The 18,674-nt window shown below is 45.5% G+C and overlaps 3 protein-coding genes across 3 annotated transcripts; 1 reads left to right on the top strand and 2 right to left on the bottom strand.

The window, feature by feature from the left end:
* Positions 1-663: 663 nt before the first annotated feature.
* RhiXN_07571 (uncharacterized protein) lies at positions 664-958 on the bottom strand (the record flags this gene model as incomplete). Its single annotated transcript, XM_043327387.1, has 3 exons — positions 664-677; positions 730-819; positions 889-958. The coding sequence occupies 3 exons, from the start codon at positions 956-958 to the stop codon at positions 664-666; spliced, it is 174 nt and encodes a 57-aa protein (XP_043182772.1).
* Positions 959-4,188: 3,230 nt separating this feature from the next.
* Positions 4,189-5,912, bottom strand: RhiXN_07570 (Hydrocephalus-inducing protein; the record flags this gene model as incomplete). Its single annotated transcript, XM_043327386.1, has 9 exons — positions 4,189-4,672; positions 4,728-4,861; positions 4,918-5,026; positions 5,092-5,153; positions 5,214-5,357; positions 5,418-5,640; positions 5,698-5,744; positions 5,792-5,824; positions 5,877-5,912. The coding sequence occupies 9 exons, from the start codon at positions 5,910-5,912 to the stop codon at positions 4,189-4,191; spliced, it is 1,272 nt and encodes a 423-aa protein (XP_043182771.1).
* A 1,149-nt stretch (positions 5,913-7,061) lies between these two features.
* Positions 7,062-9,800, top strand: RhiXN_07569 (MYND Zn-finger protein; the record flags this gene model as incomplete). Its single annotated transcript, XM_043327385.1, has 8 exons — positions 7,062-7,311; positions 7,400-7,607; positions 7,637-7,939; positions 7,993-8,468; positions 8,571-8,764; positions 8,891-8,955; positions 9,023-9,422; positions 9,474-9,800. 8 exons carry the CDS (start codon positions 7,062-7,064, stop codon positions 9,798-9,800), a joined length of 2,223 nt encoding a protein of 740 aa, XP_043182770.1.
* Positions 9,801-18,674: the final 8,874 nt, after the last annotated feature.

The raw sequence follows: 18,674 nt of genomic DNA, 5'->3' as shown, positions 1-18,674 counted from the left end.
ATAATAATGTAGGCCATCATGTAAGTAAATACATGAGCTCGAAAGTATATTTCCCCCTCCCCCCGATTCACAAAAGTGGTTTCATTCAATTTGTTACATGGGTTTTGGTAAGCGCAATAGAGCATTGAGAAATTGTGTCCTGGGAACCTAGCCAAACCTAACCTTACAACCCTCTTTCCGTGTCTAGATCTGTATCCGACGCATTTTATATTGCGTTTCACGGTGCACACTGCATTCGGGCCTCACCTCCTGATGAGCACTTTAGAAAGACTTGACCGTTCTAAGTCCCTTACGGAAACGTGCAAATTGTGGATTAGCTATATTTATCGATTTGATCAAGATGACTGAGTTTCAACTAAGAGAGCCCGGGTGGTCAAGCATCCACTTTCATGACTATCAATTTATAATTACATCACTTATTGGAACTTGTTTCGGCACGCTGAACAAGTGCTCAGATATTACCAAGCATATACAGGTACCAAAGATGGCAACAAATATGTGCCATGCTGTCGAGAGGTCTAAGAAGGTGACATGTATGTATGATATCAACAGCATGGTTCAGTATTTAGCGAAGTACATATTGAGAGTCCTTCCTCGTCAACCAATATGATCAGATCAAGCTTCAAACAAACGCACTGCAGCTGAAGGAGATACTGCAAGCTATTACTTTGTTGTCTCTGGTATTGGTCCAGTTAGCCAGAGCCAGTGCGATTGGAACCTAACACTCACTAATAACCCGATGCTCATCAAAGAGCTTGGGCTTCTCGCCCGAGGTGAGCCCCTTAGAATCACTGTTTGAGACGTTCAGCGTCAAGGAAGCTAACCAACTGAGTTCAGCACGATGTTCACAAAAAAAGTTCTCTAGCGTGATGGAACATCTTTACTTACCGCTGGGCTTGTCATCCTCATCGTCCAAGTAGATGATAGGAGGTACTGGTATGATGATAGCGGTGAGCATGTTGTACACGCACAATGCAGTAGCACTTACACTGTTCTCAAGGGGCTTTACCCCCAGTGGATTTTCTAACAGTCGTGTGTTTCCCCATGCTGAACTGTTGTGGAGGGAAAGAGGCGACAAAGTGGGATGGAAAGCAACGAAAGGTCAGTCTTGGCGCGGCGCCTAGAGCAGGGTTCAACAGGGTCTCCCTTTTCGATGACGAGCCCGATGACGCAGCAAGCTGTCAACATCCGTCCTCCTCACGTGACTGCTTACTGCATAAAAACATCACGTGCTGATGATGTTCCTTCAACCGAACCTCCACCACACCTTCCTCCTGCCTCTCCCCTCCCGCCCCCCGCCTCACGCCCCACTGTTTAATTGCACAGCCTTCACCACATGCTCGTTTGGGCTCTGCCCCGTGATGCTCATTCATGAGCCACAATTGCGTGTGGTTGTTGAGCGTCGTCCTTTTGCTTCGTCACTGTTGTTCCCCGTGTTGTACTCGTAGCCGCGCAGTCTTGTCTTGGGCCTTGCCCTGCGTTACTCGTTCACGGGACGCCTGGACGTGCGGTGAAAGGTTTAGCCGGCAATCATCACCTTTCAATTTTTGCTTGCTTGACTTCGACCTCCGTTGAGCTCGGACCCATCGTCATCCATGGGCTCTGCCCGGGCGTACTGCTCATTCATGAGCCGCCGACGTGGGAACTTGTCGATACGGTGGCCTCCTTCAACAATTAAACACGGCAAGGGCGATAATTTCTTACTTGTGTATGGGAAGGGCGAGAACGCTTGGTGCGCAGTTAATCTTTGATTCTCGTTGTTGCTGATTTATGCGGACGTACACCTACTGGAGCGCCCCTTGCATGCTTGGCTCTGCCGGAAGGTCTATACTCATTTATGAGTAGACCAATGTGGGGTTCTCCGTTCTTCCACGGGGGGTCATAGTTCGGAACGTTTGTCCAACGAACTCCATTTGCTTGTTTGCGCGTCGCTCGTTGCTGGCTATGCCCAATCAGTGCCCCTTGGTGGGATGGTCTTGATGTTGACCGCAGGCCAGCAATTCCGCATGCCTGCGATTCACCCTTTCATCTACTTGATCAAAGGGTTGCTTTGCTGGGCTATGTTATTGTTACTATGGCTCAGACAGCTGAAGGTGGTTGCGCGTTGGCATTAAATAGGCTCAGCCTACAACCAAAATCCTCATTCATGAGGGGTTGTCCCCAACGCGTTCCATGCTCTCATGCCCCGTTGTGAGCCCGTAGCAAGTTCGAGGTATAAATTGCTGGTCTCTGCTCACGACCTGTCTCACTGCTCTACATTCATAGTCTGTTATTGTGTATGGGCTAACATGCGCATCTTTCGGGCTCTGCCCCAGCCATTCCTCAATCATGGGGGGCCGATGACGCCGTCAGCTTCTCTTGTTACAATGTACCTGCTCATGCCATGTGCTCAAGGAAGCAGGCTTTGCCTCGACAGATGCCCCTTTAGGAGCTTGTCTCTTGACTACTCAGGCTTTTAGAGATGTTGTGTCTCGTGCTACACGCCGCAAGTTGAGACCCTATTCGAGCTCTGCTCTAGGCCTGTGCTCATTCATGAGCGGCCATCAGTTGTCTCAACTTGTTTGTAGCTTTTAATCACTCAGGTACGGACAGCTTCCTCGCTTCTTACTTGCATACCACTTTGGGGCATTATTTTCATCTTTGCGGTTGGCAAACATGCATTGGCGAACCGATATTGGGGCCATGCATGTAACCAGTTGCATCGTATAAAAAGAAGTGTTTCCGACGGTGTCTTGTATTAGAAATATAATATTATTACGCTATTCCTATCAGTTCAAGTTAGTCAACATCTTTATATACCACTCACCGACAGATCATCATCTTGGCTCAGGTGAGATGGAACAACGCTAATTCCCAATGCGTCGCTTAAGTATAGAACCTTAGCAAGTTGGCTAACCCTTGTCAACCCTTGATCAACGACCTCACCAACGGTCTGTCAGTATCGTTTGCTACCACTTGGCTCTATCACTGCGTGGAGCGCTGACTTCATTCAATATGAAAAAATCAGCATACAACCAGGCTTGTACTTGTTTTACGCTTGCTCTAGTAAACTTGTAAAAGATAAAACACAACTGCATATGGTTCCCCTTTGCGCTTGTTTTTGAGGTGTAGAACTTGAGACTCCGGCGCTTAAGGTAGTATATATGTCAGAGCTTCACAATAAAAGCATCGAGGCAATCTTGTTTGCTAACGTATCACGTCAGGGAGCCAGTTCTGGCAATCAGGGTGAGTTTGTAATGACATCTGAGACAGTTGTGAAGAAGAGAGGGGATTTGTCAAAGATGGGTGGATTGTCATGGGCCTGCGGGCATGTAAGAGTTTATGATTGGACCTGGATTTCTGAGTGTTGTATTCAAGCGCTATGAATTCTAGATTGAACACAATTAGGCAGGACCTGGAGCAGATAAATTGAATTGACCTAACCCAAACCATTCAAACTATTTCATTCAATTGCATGAGCATAACGTGTAAGCTCTACCTACAATCTTTCGACTCTCCTCAGTCTTGTGTCAATATCACGTTTGATAGTTCAATGAGCATTAGCCCTGCGGTGACCATATGAAAGAAGCGCACGTACATTGGAATTGAATCTTTTGATTGGCCAGCTATTGGATAGCTTGTTAGCATTCCAATTGTAGTTGACCACTATATCATCTTTCTCAAAATCCAGTAGGTTTTCGTGATTGCTATGATGGGACATTGGGTCGGAGTTAAGGGCAAGATTCATTTGTGGCTTATATTCCCATGCTCTTTTCATTCCGCCGTTGTTGTGCAGTCATTTCCGCATTGTTCTACATCGGAAGAATGTATGCATTATCGCTAGCTAATCCACAACAAACAAAAAACGCCCAGGTGGCATTGTTTTACGGTTGTTTTGATAACCTCAAAATCCAAGGCTCCACGCAGTGCTATAGTGAGCTTAATGATAACAATGGTCAAAGTCACTACTACGCCTGGGTCAAAATATTCCCATTCAATGTATGAAAACTTGCCAGGTTACGTTGGCATATTATGACAGGTTAGAACAAGAGTCGTCTCTCAATAGCTTATTATTCACAACCTGTCTTACCCACGCGTATTGACAACTTATGCAGATTACTTGGTCATTCTTGTTTTTTTATCACTAAAAGTAAATAAACGTTGTGATTGAGTATATTAAAAGAACATTAATCATAGAAGTCCGGCAAATTACAAGAAATATGGAACAATTGCGGCATAGACCCCATTGACTTTCACCAAGATACCCTTCATGTCTTCTTGAGGCAGAGGCCACTTCTGTCTACATGCTCGGCATATTGCCTTGACCTCAACGTCGCAGAGCTGTCTACCTGATTTGCCGTTGTGATCCACTTTCCAGATCTTTTTCCGGCGCTGGTTCTTGCCTTTGGATGAGCACGGGCACACACTCAACAGGCTTGGTAACGGTCTCCCCAAAGGCCGGCTTTGGAAAGGCGCGTATAGCCACATCTCTGCAGCATGCCCATTGCTCATGAACAGAAGATCTGAGTGACTCGGTGCGATGCTGTCCCTGAGCCAACTCAGACGTAGCGTCCTTTGGACCTCATCGGGCTCTTCAGCTAAAGCCTTTGTGGCCTTGTTCAACCAATTGAACATGTACACCGGCGACAACTTCTTGTTAAGACATGCGACCAGGGTTCGTTGCTCTTCGTCCCTGCCAGTTTGTAGTTTAATTTACATGAGGGTTTGAAAACGTTAGGTTTACTCACTTATTCACCCAATCTTGAAGAGTTGACACCATGATTGGGCTCATCATAGGATGACCGCAGGCAAAGAAAAACACCAAGGTCAGGCTGGCACCGCCAACTGCCGTTTGTGCCACTGGTAAGGTTAATTGCAGCAGCTAAAGTGTACGTTAGCCTAAAATCAAAAGTCTCAGAATACCACACTGGAGCCTACATTAAGAGGAGGCACAGCTTCGGAGTCATCTAGCTGGTACCCCTGATCTCCTGTCAATCCATGTGTAATGAACACCGCCATGAATTGAAAAGATCCTGCTTCCCATTGCCTGGAAAACGTCAGAGACATTTTGCAACTCAAATGCAAAGTCCAATCTTGTTCAAAGTGACTTACAACTGAGCCGTGACATCGCTCCTGTCTTGCAAGTGCTGTAGTCGCACGGAAAAGCCTTGAAACTATTCATGTAAAACATAATGCTTAGTAGTATCGCTGGGATATTTGATACCATCTCTTACCTCCCATCCTAGCTGCTTCCAAAGCCCGCTGGTCATGGTTATCAAGTGTTGCGTCTGAGGCCAGAATTCCTGCAGATAGTAGACAACCATAACCAGACGAGGCCATTTGCTGGTTCGAAGCTCAACCGAGTCTTGGCACATTGGCTTTACAAAATGCTATGCCTGTGTCAGTTTATATTGCTGCTGCGGCTGAGCATGACGCACCGGGTATAAACCATCCTTATGATGGTCCCAACAATCTGGGCACACGAATGATTCCTTTGCATCTTCAATGCTTCTAGTGCCCTCCTGAGAAAAGAAATCAAAGATCAGGCACGCGTCGTGGTACGCGAAATCATCATTGCCAAAGTCCGACTCCTCTGGATCATCGTCTTCACTGTCGTTGTCTTCTTGACGGTGGCAGTACAGTGCTGAACATTCCGTGCACCTAGCCAGATACTCTGTAATTGAGCAGCCGCAATTCCCACATAGCTGCCCCTCGTACGAGGTCTCTTTTTCTGTCTGGCGGACGGATACGTCCCTTCGAAGTAGCTAGTAACAACGTTAGACAAGCCTTTAGCAAAGCTCTGAGAACTTACCTCAAACCACAAGTCGCTATCGGCCAGTCTGGGCTAGGTTTTAAGGTGACTTAGGATGCATCCTAACACATCCTAGGTGACTTACATAAGCCACAAGTGCATAAGATTCCCCCTTCCTCATCACACAGGTGACTGGACTTACATGAGACTTGACTTAGAAGGTTTAGATGGTTGGATATACTGGGTTAGGAAGTTAATTTAACCACTTGTATTTGAGCAGAAGTTTCCATGGCGTACCAGGTACGCCAGTCCCCAGACCAGTGTTGTAATGCTGCTACATGATCTTGCTTGAGGAGCAGCGTACTCAGTATGCTACGCCCTGGCATAGCCCTTTCACTTTTCTCAGATGGTCTGCCCTCCTGTGCAGCGTACCTGGTACGCTACGCGCCAACACAGCTCTTTGCCATTTGTCACACTAGTCTCCTCTCTGAAGCGCAACGTAACGTGTACGCGTTTTGCCGTCAACCACTGCTCACATGTCATTAGATCTTATTCTATGTATTTTGTATTCTATGTGCTTGTCATTCATACCACTTATGCATGTGCGGATTTGCATCTTTTGACAGGTCTCAATAATCGTTGCTGGAGATTTCATGCTTAAAAGATTGAACGTCCCACCACAATTAGTATCAGTCGATAGCCGCAGAGGAGTAGATAATGATAGAACTTTCAATTATATCAAACGGAGTTGTTCTGACAGAGTAATAAATAAAACAAGAAAATACCAGCCAGAGCTCTTGAATATACTGGCGTACCAGGTACGCCAACTACAAGCATGGATAAAACCAAGCATGTGAGTCTGTATATAACATTTTCACTTCAGGCAAAATCAACATATTTCTACTTTAGCACATTGCAATTTACTGGCAATTATCTTTGATGGCGTACCAGGTACGCCAGCCCCGACGTACTTGGCTTTCATGTCACGTGACCATTGTAAGTGACAGGCCAATATCTGGCGTACCTGGTACGCCATCCCTGGACCCATGACCTATAGAGTGACCTGTATGTAAAATGATTACAAGCGCTGACCCCCCTTTGATTGTGTTCAAGTAAAATGTCTCTTTACACTTTCCGCCTCAATGTATAGCTTTGTAACTGTAAGGAATGTACAATATTCTTATATTAACACTATTATATGCGAACCCCTTACATAATCAAGTCGACTGTCCCGAGCACCACCATCCAGTGATGTTGGATTGTAACTTTGCTGTGGCTGCCGGGCTTGCTGCCTCGCAAGCGGGGCTGTTCGGTTAGCTTGGCGCTAGTTATGTCCAAGCATGTTATTGTTGTTACCGCTGGTTCGTGCAGCATCCCATATATCCCCACACCCGGCACCCCCTTCCCCTATCAAATCGATCCCCTTGCCGTGCGCACGTTTAGTCTCGCATTTCAGTGCGTAGTCAATATTGGAGTACGCGGCTCAGAACATATCCGACGCCGCGTTGTCCAGGCTGGTGCCCTCGGAGTCGTTAGTTGCATCCTCGCCGTCTGGCTCAAGGGCAAAGGATTCGCAATTGGTAAGCATATCGGTCTCACTGCCCGCGACGATGCGATTCGTCATGCATCCCCTGAACTCTTACGAACTCTTACTTATCTACATTACAGGCCCATCGGCCACTGGTTCCGGTGCCCCTCGAGAGTGCCGTGAAGTCCGCGTGCGCAGGCGAGAAGAAGCCCTCGAACGCCAGCGCGCCCTCGAGCTTCCCCGCGCCCTCGAGCACGCAACCTCATCTGACAACCTGCGGGCGCGTGCGATTGCACAACCACAACCTCGCATCGCCACCACCACTGCTCCCCCTCCGGCCCTCCCCCTGTACGATCCAATACATACCCCAAGCCCAGTTCGGAAGAAACCGACGAGGAAATGAGCGGTGCAAGCAATATGGGCCCCTCACCAACTCCTCCACCTCCCGCTATCGGACGAAGCATGTCCAATGACTCGGATGGAGGTTATGTGGGAGTCCCATCGCTCCCCGCACCAAGCGGTCCTTCGGGTGCGTTTGCAGTCTCTAGCGGCTCCCATGCGCGCTCATTCGATATCCGCACTGCATCTCCCATCCCATTGCCTCCACCTCTCCCGTTATGGGCCGTGCCATCTCACCCAACACGGCCCAATCATCCGACGCCTCGGCCAATGCCACCCCTGTTGGCTCGGGCACGCCTACTGGGAGTGTAGTCGTACCTGGGCGCGATCGCAGCGGGACCGTCGTCGGGAGGCCCATCTGGGATAATGAAGGCGGGCCGAGGCAGGTCGCTCAACCGGTCGCAAGGCCAACTTGGTCCGATGCGGACGAAACACCCACGCGAGAGGTTACAACCACGGGCAGACGAGGGACGATAACGCGCAGGCCTCGTCGAGAACGAGATACGGATGGGGATGACACCGAAGCTGATGGGGACGACCAAACGGCTCAGCAAGGCGAGCGCCGTACGATTGGCATTGTCGACGCTGCGGATGGAGACGGTGCAATGGCGATGGATATGATGGGCGAGGGTGTCGGCGTTGGTGTCGTCGCACTCGAACAAAATGACGACTTGGCGATGGGTGCTCCGCCCGGGGCTCCAGGTGCCATCGGAACTCCAAGGGCTCGGGTCGCTCCTGGTACGGAACTTACGCCCCGAGCGAGCATTGCCACCCTTGGTGCTCAGATAGAGCAAACCGCGCAAGAAACTCGTCGGTCCGTCCCTGTCAACCCTGGACCGTATGGCGACGAGGAGGTCTTGTTCAGCCTCCAGCTACTCGCTTACCTTAGCAAATATCCACACGTCTGACAAGCCTTTTACGAAACTCCCGCGACCCTCCGTGCGCTCGTCGACGCGAGTAACGAGCCCAAACCTTCGGCCCAACCGCTCTCCAGTACTGCCCAGTCGCCCAATGTTTTCTCCCTGGTCGAGCGATTCACTTTCCGTCCCTCCCCCTCCGAAACCACTCTCCCCCGGCTCCCCCACGAAATACAATACTGGGCCGGCGTAATCATGCGCAACGCATGCCGAAAAGACGATCAACGGGGCGGTATTCGACAGTGAGGCAACATGTTATGTGGGCGATCGGAAGAGTTCCCTCGAGAGTTTGCCAAGTGCTGACGGTGTCGCAAGGCCAAGTACTGCGGCAAAGAGTACCAGAGCAAGGCCTGGGCGGAAGGACATCGATTCTGGTGTAGGTGAGTGACCGTTTTACCGAAACTTATTTATTTCTCATTCACTTGGGACTAACTTGTCTATTTACAGCGCCTGTAAAGAAGAGGACTCCCAGACCGTGGTTGCTCGCACGGGTTCTTCCGCCAACACCGTTCCCCCCGCCGCCGTCGCAACCAAAGTCAAGGTCCCAACCCGACGCGGCCTTACCAACACTGTCACACGTGCATTGGTCAATATCGCAGGCGGGATGACAGGAAGAACGAACACCACGGTGCAGCAACCGCAAGCACAGTCAGTGCCTACAAACTCGCCGACAGTTGGGCCAGGTGCGGGGTTTAGGTTCGGTGCAGCGGCGGCAGAACACACACAAGGGGGTGGGCTGACGCGGGCGCAAGGGTTAGCTGGTGGGGTTCAGGCACAACCAGGGAATTTCCAGGCGCAGCTACTGAGGTACGCTAGGATGGCCGCAGCTGCCAGAGGTGTTTGGCCGGTGAGTCTAGTCCCTTGTGTTTTTTGAGTATTGCTTACCCCAAGTTGGTAGCTGGCCCTGCCTGCGCGAGCAGCGAATCCACCCTCAGCAAGTTGGGCTGGTCCACCGCAAGGAGGAGTTGCGTTCTTCAATGAACCTGCTCAGGCGACCAATGCAGGCCTGTCTCGACGAACTCGAGGACCAGAGACAGCTCGGCAAAGTAGTGGGACAATGCCCAGTCAAGGGGTTGGCTCGAACCAGGGCGTGGAGCCAAACAACCCGTGGAACGTTGTCCCCGTACAGCGAGTCTTGCCCGTTCCAAGCGCCCCTCATACAACACCTCAGCACGCAAATCGACCATTGGACGTAGATGGAGACAATGACATGGTTCTCGGGTGAATAATAGCTGAGGTGGGAAATATCTGTCGTGTCTTTGCTCCCCCCTGTCAAACAGGTTGTATAATAATGTAGTGAACCCTTTTTTTTTTTGCTTTTGTCATTCCTTGCTATTGGTATACGGGCTCTGCACAATTCTACTACAATATATACACTTTTCATCAATAACTAGCAAAACATAAACTTAGAGCATGCCGTGTAGGGAGATGGGCGGCATCTTGTCCCGGAAATTGTAGGTCAACAGTACCCAATTTGGGAGCTTGCAGATTGCGAGATTTTTGGTCCCAGACAAGCAACCTTCCTTCCACCCTTGGCTGGTTGCAACGTGTGTGCTCTTCAAGTCCAGGCCTTATTTTGTTACTAGATCTCAACAAGAGCCCTTGCATATTCTGGTTTGGGTGGGGTAATTGTGGTTAAGCAGGAAGTTTGCTGCGCTTTTTTGAACTTTTGACAGTCAGTATTGTGCTGGGTTCCATACCAACAGACCAATGGGTATTTTACCTTGCTTGCAAGGTCTCTACAACCCCATAATGAAACTCTCAGAAATGTGATTGAATTTATATTTGTTGACTTGCAGTTGGGTCAATTGGGGACAGTTGGGACCAATTCCATAAACTTGGATGGCTCTACCTATATACGTCAATATTCCAGCTGTGTGACTATTGCTAGGACTCCTTATACAGTCACCGTTTGTGTAACGTATAGCTCACGTGTTGAATCTAGATCAATAACAATATATTGGTGTGAGAAAGGAATGATGGTTAGAAGTGCATATAGGCATATATTTTGTATACCTTAAGGAATTTAAACAAAGTGCAGACGCTGAGATATCTATGTTGCAGTTGGTCATTGACAGCTACCCAAATGAAGGCAGTTCTAGGTTATTACAAAGTAGTAGGTTGGTGGTAGGTTGAACCAAGCTACACTGCAGGGTGATCCAAGCTACACTGCAGGGTGGCCCAAGCTACACTGCAGGGTGAACTGTGATATGGCACAGGGTGGGAACCAGGTGGACACAACCCACATATGGTGTTAGGGTGGATTATAGGGAAAGCATCAGCCCTCCTACAAAAAGTTGCATACTTTACACACAGCAATACCACCATCCCCTAAGTTAGGGTGAGTCATGTGACAACTGACCACCCACCCCACATAGAATTGCATACAACATGCAGAAGTATAGCACCATGGTCAATGTTAGGGTGAGTCACATGATCAATGATTACTCCTTGTACTCACAGTTGCATACCAAGTATGCAGCTATATGACCCACAATCATGTTAGGGTGAGTCACATGACCACCCATCACTCTACTCATGCAGAGTTGCATACTTGGTATGCAACCAACCAAACCACCCACAGTTGTGTTAGGGTGAGTCACATGACCACCCAGCGCTCTACTCATGCAGAGTTGCATACCAAGTACGCAACTATACCACCCACAGTTGTGTTAGGGTGAATCACGTGACCATCCACCACTCTACTCATGCAGAGTTGCGTACCAAGTACACAACCATACCACCCACAGTCATGTTAGGGTGAGTCATGTGACCACCCACCACTCTACTCATGCAGAGTTGCGTACCAAGTACACAACTATATCACACACAATTGTGTTAGGGTGAGTCACATGACCACCCACTGCCCTACTCATGCAGAGTTGCATACCAAGTACGCAATTATATCACCCACAGTCATGTTAATCAGAGAAACTAGGTTGCTAGGTAAGCTTGGTCCCAACCTGGGTCAGGAAGGAATGAAGCTAGCCCCGGCCAAAGGTTGGGGCCTCACCTTGGCTAAACATAACCAACCACAATATACTGCCTAATTCCAAACTTAAACTACTTACTTGTTGTAAATGGCTTAAGTTTTGTTTGATATGTCAAACTCTTCAGTGGATCACTCTCTTATATACCCCTGCCAAGGCAGTGTGGCGGGGAAGCTATTGTGTGAACAGGCGGAGTAACTTGCCCGGCAATCAAACCTTGTTGGAGATTGCATCCTTACCATTGGTTGATATTCACGGCGTATCTAGGGTTGTGAGAATGCCAAGCCCAATGAGCGTTTGGGCTTATTCATTACAACTTACTAAGGCCAGAGTATTTGCAGGCTTACTAAGATGCTTATTGATCAATACCTTGAGCGCTGAACTTACGTAATCACACAGCCACTTATCACAACTTATCTAAGCAACATAAATCATGCACAGCCACACTATTACTTAATCACACAGCCCAAGTCCTGAACAGTGGTTAGCTGTTAGGTTATAGTATGAAAAATTGCTTGAATTTTGGAGAATAATGAGATTCCTGCTTTTGTCTGTGATTCAAATTGCGTGAGACTTTGTCATTATGGTCTCCTATACCATGCGCACCTATTATAGGGGTCTGGCTCAAGGGGGGGTTGAGCAGAACCTTAAATCAAATCGCAGTTTTCCACCCAAACCCATTAGATAACCTGCCCTGAAAATGAAATTTCACTAGTAAACCACGTGATTCCGCATTTATCCATATACTTATCAAGGCAATTTGAAATCATTTGTTCCAATTCATCTCTTCAATATTTCACATAAAATTGCAATTATGTGCAAGGACCTATTAGCTAAGGAACCCTGAAAATGAAATTCTACTAATAAACCACGTGATTCTGCGTCGATCCATATACATATCATGCCAGTTTGAAAACATTGATCAAATTTGTGTACTAATGGCCAAACAGAGCATGCACCTTCCATTTTTGGAAGTCGAGACTACCATAAATGGAAAGAGGGGGTTTGATTACCCCATATAGTGCAGTTTCAAGGATAGAGATAGCATGTGGGAGGAGAAAATGAGAAATGAAGTAAATTTAGTGCATTTTGGTGAAGTGGGCCAGTTTTGAAAAATGGACTAAATTTAGTCCATTTTTTGTTTGTACAGGCCATGGCTGCAGAGAGCAACCAAACAAAAAATGGACTAAATTTAGTCCATTTTTCAAAACTGGCCCACTTCACCAAAATGCACTAAATTTACTTCATTCATTTTCTCCTCCCACATGCTATCTCTATCCTTGAAACTGCACTATATGGGGTAATCAAACCCCCTCTTTCCATTTATGGTAGTCTCGACTTCCAAAAATGGAAGGTGCATGCTCTGTTTGGCCATTAGTACACAAATTTGATCAATGTTTTCAAACTGGCATGATATGTATATGGATCGACGCAGAATCACGTGGTTTATTAGCAGAATTTCACTTTCAGTGTCACTTAGCTAATAGCCAAGAAATCACAACCTGTCAGAATCACGTGATAGATATACCAATTGATAGCAAATGCATTGGTTTCTCATCAGAATTTCAATTTCAGGGTTGATTAGTCATCAGCATTCTCTCTGATGGTGCCATTACTGCTGGTGTCTGCAAAACTTGTTATAAGATGAGGAAAATATGTCACAACCCTTTCCACTCTTTCCATGAGTCCTGACCTTGTCAAGCCTCCAACACACTCATGTTGCACACCAACATGACCGCAAGCACGCATATACTAGCACATATGCACTCAGAACCTCCGGGTTCCCTCATATAAGAGACTTATGGTTGACATGGCTGGACTTAGTGATATTCTCTAAGTCCAGGTCACATGACCTCCCCCCCTCCAGTCCTTTATCAAATACTATACTAAACTGCTATGGATTTGAGGTGGGGGGGGATGACATAATCTCTTGTATAATAATATATTATTCAGACCTTGCCTGCAGGCATTAACATTGGCCCGCAGCTAGGGGGGCAGGGGGAGTGCAATGTCCCCCAGCAACTTATATTATTGATATATCACTGTGCATCATATGTACTATATATATCTTTGACAGTGGATATATATGGTAATAACCCCTCCGGATATGGGTTATGACAAAATACAACCAGCTGGTGTTATGGAACAGGATAAAATAGTAAAGAATGGCAAAGCAAACATGATTTGGCCTTGAAATTAGTGTAGACAAACACTTGTAAAGTACATAGAAATATTCCTTGAATTTTCTGTTATTTCTACTATTTTTAATCATGTAAATACTCAAGGTATTAAGGGAGAAACAGTTCCTTGAAGGGAAGACTTAATAACTTGAGTCTAACTAACTATTCTTAAGTAAGCACTCTGCTTTCCAGAAGCTACTTACCCAAGTAGCTAAGAGGAAGGTCTGGGCCTCACTAAGAGCACAGCTTGTTTCAGCCTTTTCCTAGAGTGTCTTAGTGAGGGGAAGGATATTCTTAGAACTGGAGGCTAACTCTTATAAGGCATGGCTTTATGAGACAGGCTCTCACTTAACATCTCATCTCTTTTCATCTTGTCATGTATCTTACCCTACTGTATATAGTAATCACAGGCCTCTAAGGGTATAAATAGCCCCTTGAACTGGCCTTTTGAATGCATCACATTTTACCATCCTCTCTCAGCCTGTGTGACTCTTAAAAACTTCTATTAATCTCTTTAAGTATCATACATAGTAAATTAGCCTAAAAGCTCTTAAGTTTGGCGCATATAGCCTCTAGGACGGTCCCAACCTATACAGGGAACCTAGAACCAGCTTAAGTGCAACCCTGCCAAGACTTCCTAGCTGTCTGCTAAGTGTTTGGTGCTTCCACAACGCCTTTACCCCCTTGTCTACCGTCAGAGACAAGAAAATAAATTTCTATAATTCTCAATTAAATTACAGTGAGTTCCAGAGACTGACATTTAGGTTTTATACTACTTTGCTTGTACCTTGCATCGCCTGCTGAACAGTAATACGCTCATTACTGGTTATTGGTAGGGATCACCCTGATACTAACCACCTTACTCTTCTAGCAAGATAACTAGCCACTCTAATTTACTCTAATTTCACTAGCATAGATTTCTCTTATTACTTATCTTCCTAAATTTTCTACCTTTTATAGTTAGGCAGTTACCTTATTTGTTATTTCTCCTCTTTTGGTCTCTTTCTTTCTTCTTTAGAGTATTTTGTTTTATTACCTTTTTTTTTTTCCCTATCTATAACAGCTGGGACCAAACCTGCTTGACCACTGAGCCATAGAGCCCTAAGAATCCTCTACAGAGAACCCATGATCACACCTTCAGCCCCTAATTTGGGCTTTGGCCAGCATGTAACCACTTGTACCAGGTTTAGACCATGTGTCATCACTAATGATGTGTTTGCTGTTACAGAACAGAATACTATAGTAAGGAAGGGCACAGTAAGCAAACAGGAATTGACATTAAAACATAGTTAATGAGTACTTATAAATTATGTAGTAAGATTTGCTGAATCTTTCTGTACATTCAACTATTTTTGGTTAGGTTAATAACAGTAAGCAGGTCCACCTAGGTCCAGTTCAAGTTGCAGAAAAAAAGTGTTTTGACCTGTTGTATGCATAACAAGTACACACAAAGCACAACCACAATCAATACTTGATATAACAGTGTGCAAAGGTTAGTGCATACCCAGTATGCACAGAATACTAGCAGCATTTAGGGGCATGGTTAATAACAGCAAGCAGGTCTGCCCAGGTCCAGTTCAACTTGCAAAAAAAATACTGTCTTGAACTGTTGTATGCATACCAAGTACACATAGAGCACAAGCACAGTTATTCTTTGATATAACAGCATGCAAAGGGCAATGCATACCCAGTACACACACAAATTCAGCTGCATTAAGAACATATGACTAATTTACAGAGCCAGTTAAGTTTGTAAGATACTACAGCCATAGCAATCACTGTGCATACCATGTATGCACAAGAAACCAACTGTATCAAGGTCATGTGACCAGGGTACTGTTGTAAATTGGGGGAAAAGAGGTTGAGACTCTGGTGCTGAGCAGAGTCTGTGTTGGAAGATTTCCCAATTTCCAAGCTAAGTAAAGAAGTAGCTTCTTTAGGGTTCTCTGGGTCTAGCTATCTTGAATACAATCAACTACACATATATCCTTTCTCAGTGTAAAGTGTCTTAGTAAGTATTTCTGTAAGAGCAAGAGTACTGGCTCAGGTTCCCTTTGGCAGAGATAGTTATGTAAGTTTCACTCCTAGTTGCAGGAACTAACTGGTTACTTAGTATATATCCTTCTTTAAGGATGATTGCCTTCTGTTCACTTAACCTAAGAACTCTGTATCAGGTCTACAACCTTTCCACACTATGGGTACTTGGGAGATCCACTTATACAAGTTTAAGTTATTTGAAATCTTGAGGCACAAAATATCACACAATTGAGGGGGGCAAGCCCAAACGCAAGAGTGACAGTCAACAGTAACAGTGAGTGGTAAGAGTGAAGTGGGTGCCCTCCAAGGGTATGCAAGAGTCCCCTTTTATACCCTAGAGTGGCAAGGTTACTGAGTCATTCACCTAGTCAGAGTATGAGTATGACTTGCTTAGGACTGTGCTTCCTAAGACTTTGATTGGTGGGTGGGAAGGCACAGAGATGACTAGGATGGAATGTGACTGCTCTTGGGTTGAACTGCAATTAGTTAAAAATAGAAACATCTAAATACATGACTCAGTCTATCAAGAAATGCTTGGCAGCCAATGAGCACTTAGAGTGAGTCATTAGTGTGAGTCATTCTGGTGGCAAGCAGAATGACTCATAAGCAGGATTTGCAGTGCCACTAGAAATTACTAGATAAGGAGAACCTTAGTAATCTCATGAGAGGTATGACTCAACTAAGCTAGGAATAAGGTTCATTTCCCAAGTTAGAGCTAGTCATGTGATGAGCCAGATGTAAAGATATAAATATAATGATTAGTAAGGTACTTGAGCCACATAGGTAGAATCTTGTGAAGCTAATATCTCCATGAGATCTGAACATATGAGCACGTGACAGGTAGCGTTAGAACGAGCGAAAGGAGCTCTATTGAACGATATGTGACACATACAGTCAATATGAGCATTACATAGAGTAATGACAGGAATAATGGAAAATAGGAGTCAAATGGCCATTAAATCAGAAAGTCAGATATATGCAGATTATTGTGGATGGTGAGCTGTGAATGCAATATTGTGTGATACATAACAGGTACTCATGCAGTCCACTATGGGTATACAGTATGCACAGAGGATAAGACATAGATTAGTTTTAAGGTGACTTAGGATGCATCCTAACACATCCTAGGTAACATACATAAGCCACAAGTGCATGAGATTTCCCCCCTTCCTCATCACACAGGTGACTGGACTTACATGAGACTTGACTTAGAAGGTTTAGATGGTTGGATATACTGGGTTAGGAAGTTAATTTAACCACTTGTATTTGAGCAGAAGTTTCCATGGCGTACCAGGTACACCAGTACCCAGACCAGTGTTGTAATGCTGCTACATGATCTTGCTTGAGGAGCAGCATATTCAGTATGCTACGCCCTGGCACAGCCCTTTGATTTTTGTCAGATGGTCTGCCCTCCTGTGCAGCGTACCTGGTATGCTACGCGCCAACACAGCTCTCTGCCATTTGTCACACCAGTCTCCTCTCTGAAGCACAATGTAATGTGTATGCATTTTGCCATCAACCACTGCTCACATGTCATTATATCTTCTTCCATGTATTTTGTATTCTATGTGCTTGTCATTCATACCACTTATTGTCATAACCCATATCTGGAAAGGTTATTACCATATATATCCACTGTCAAAGATATATAGTATATGTGATGCACAGTGATATATGAATAATATATATTGCTGGGGGTTGTTGCACTCCCCCTGCCCCCTTAGCTGCGGACCAATGTTAAGGGAGTCTGCAGGCAAGGTCTGAATATTATATTATTATAGAAGAGATTATGTCATCCCCCCCCACCTCAAATCCATAGTAGTTTAGTATAGTATTTGATAAAGGACTGGAGGGGGGGAGGTCATGTGACCCTGGTGGACTGTCAGTCTCTAAGTCATGAGCGCTTAGAGTAATGACAGTTCTGACTGCATATATGTGAGTATATGCGGCCTTCTAAAGACTGTGGAATATTCCATTAGTAGGTGGCCTGGTCAGGAGACATGCCAGCAAAGGCATGGGTCATGACACTTATGCATATGTGGATTTGCATCTTTTGACAAGTTTCAATAATTGTTGCTGGAGATTTCATGCTTAAAAGATTGAACGTACCACCACAATTAGTATCAATTGATAGCCGCAGAGGAGTAGATAATGATAGAGCTTTCAAGTATATCAAACAGAGTTGTTCTGACAGAGTAATAAATAAAACAAGAAAATACCAGCCAGAGCTCTTGAATATACTGGCATACCAGGTATGCCACCTACAAGCATGGATAAAACCAAGCATGTGAGTCTGTATATAACATTTTCACTTCAGGCAAAATCAACATATTTCTACTTTAGCACATTGCAATTTACTGGCAATTATCTTTGACAGTGTACCAGGTACACCAGCCCCAACATACTTGGCTTTCATGTCATGTGACCATTGTAAGTGACAGGCCAATATCTGGCATACCTGGTACGCCATCCCTGGACCCATGACCTATAGAGTGACCTGTATGTTAAATGATTACAAGCACTGGCCCCCCTTTGATTGTGCTCAAGTAAAATGTCTCTTTACACTTTCTGCCTCAATGTATAGCTTTGTAACTGTAAGGAATGTACAATATTGTTATATTAACACTATTATATGCAAACCCCTTACATAATCAAGTTGGCAACACTCACCCAACTTAACATCTTGGTGTAACAAATAGCTAACTGTCTTCATTATTGTTATCTTACATCTGTTTGTTACTTGTTACATACATAAGCCACTTGATTGTTGGTTATATTATTGGTCATGTATAGTACTTGCTTTGTTTTAAGAGGCTTGTACCCAAAGGATTCTGTATCTACTTTGTTTCAAACTACAAATACAAGTGACTTATGGATTGTCATTCAGCTTGA

This window comes from Rhizoctonia solani, chromosome 9, assembly GCF_016906535.1.
Source record: "Rhizoctonia solani chromosome 9, complete sequence".
Classification (NCBI taxonomy): Eukaryota; Fungi; Basidiomycota; class Agaricomycetes; order Cantharellales; family Ceratobasidiaceae; genus Rhizoctonia; species Rhizoctonia solani.
This window is presented reverse-complemented; position numbering and strand designations above follow the sequence as displayed.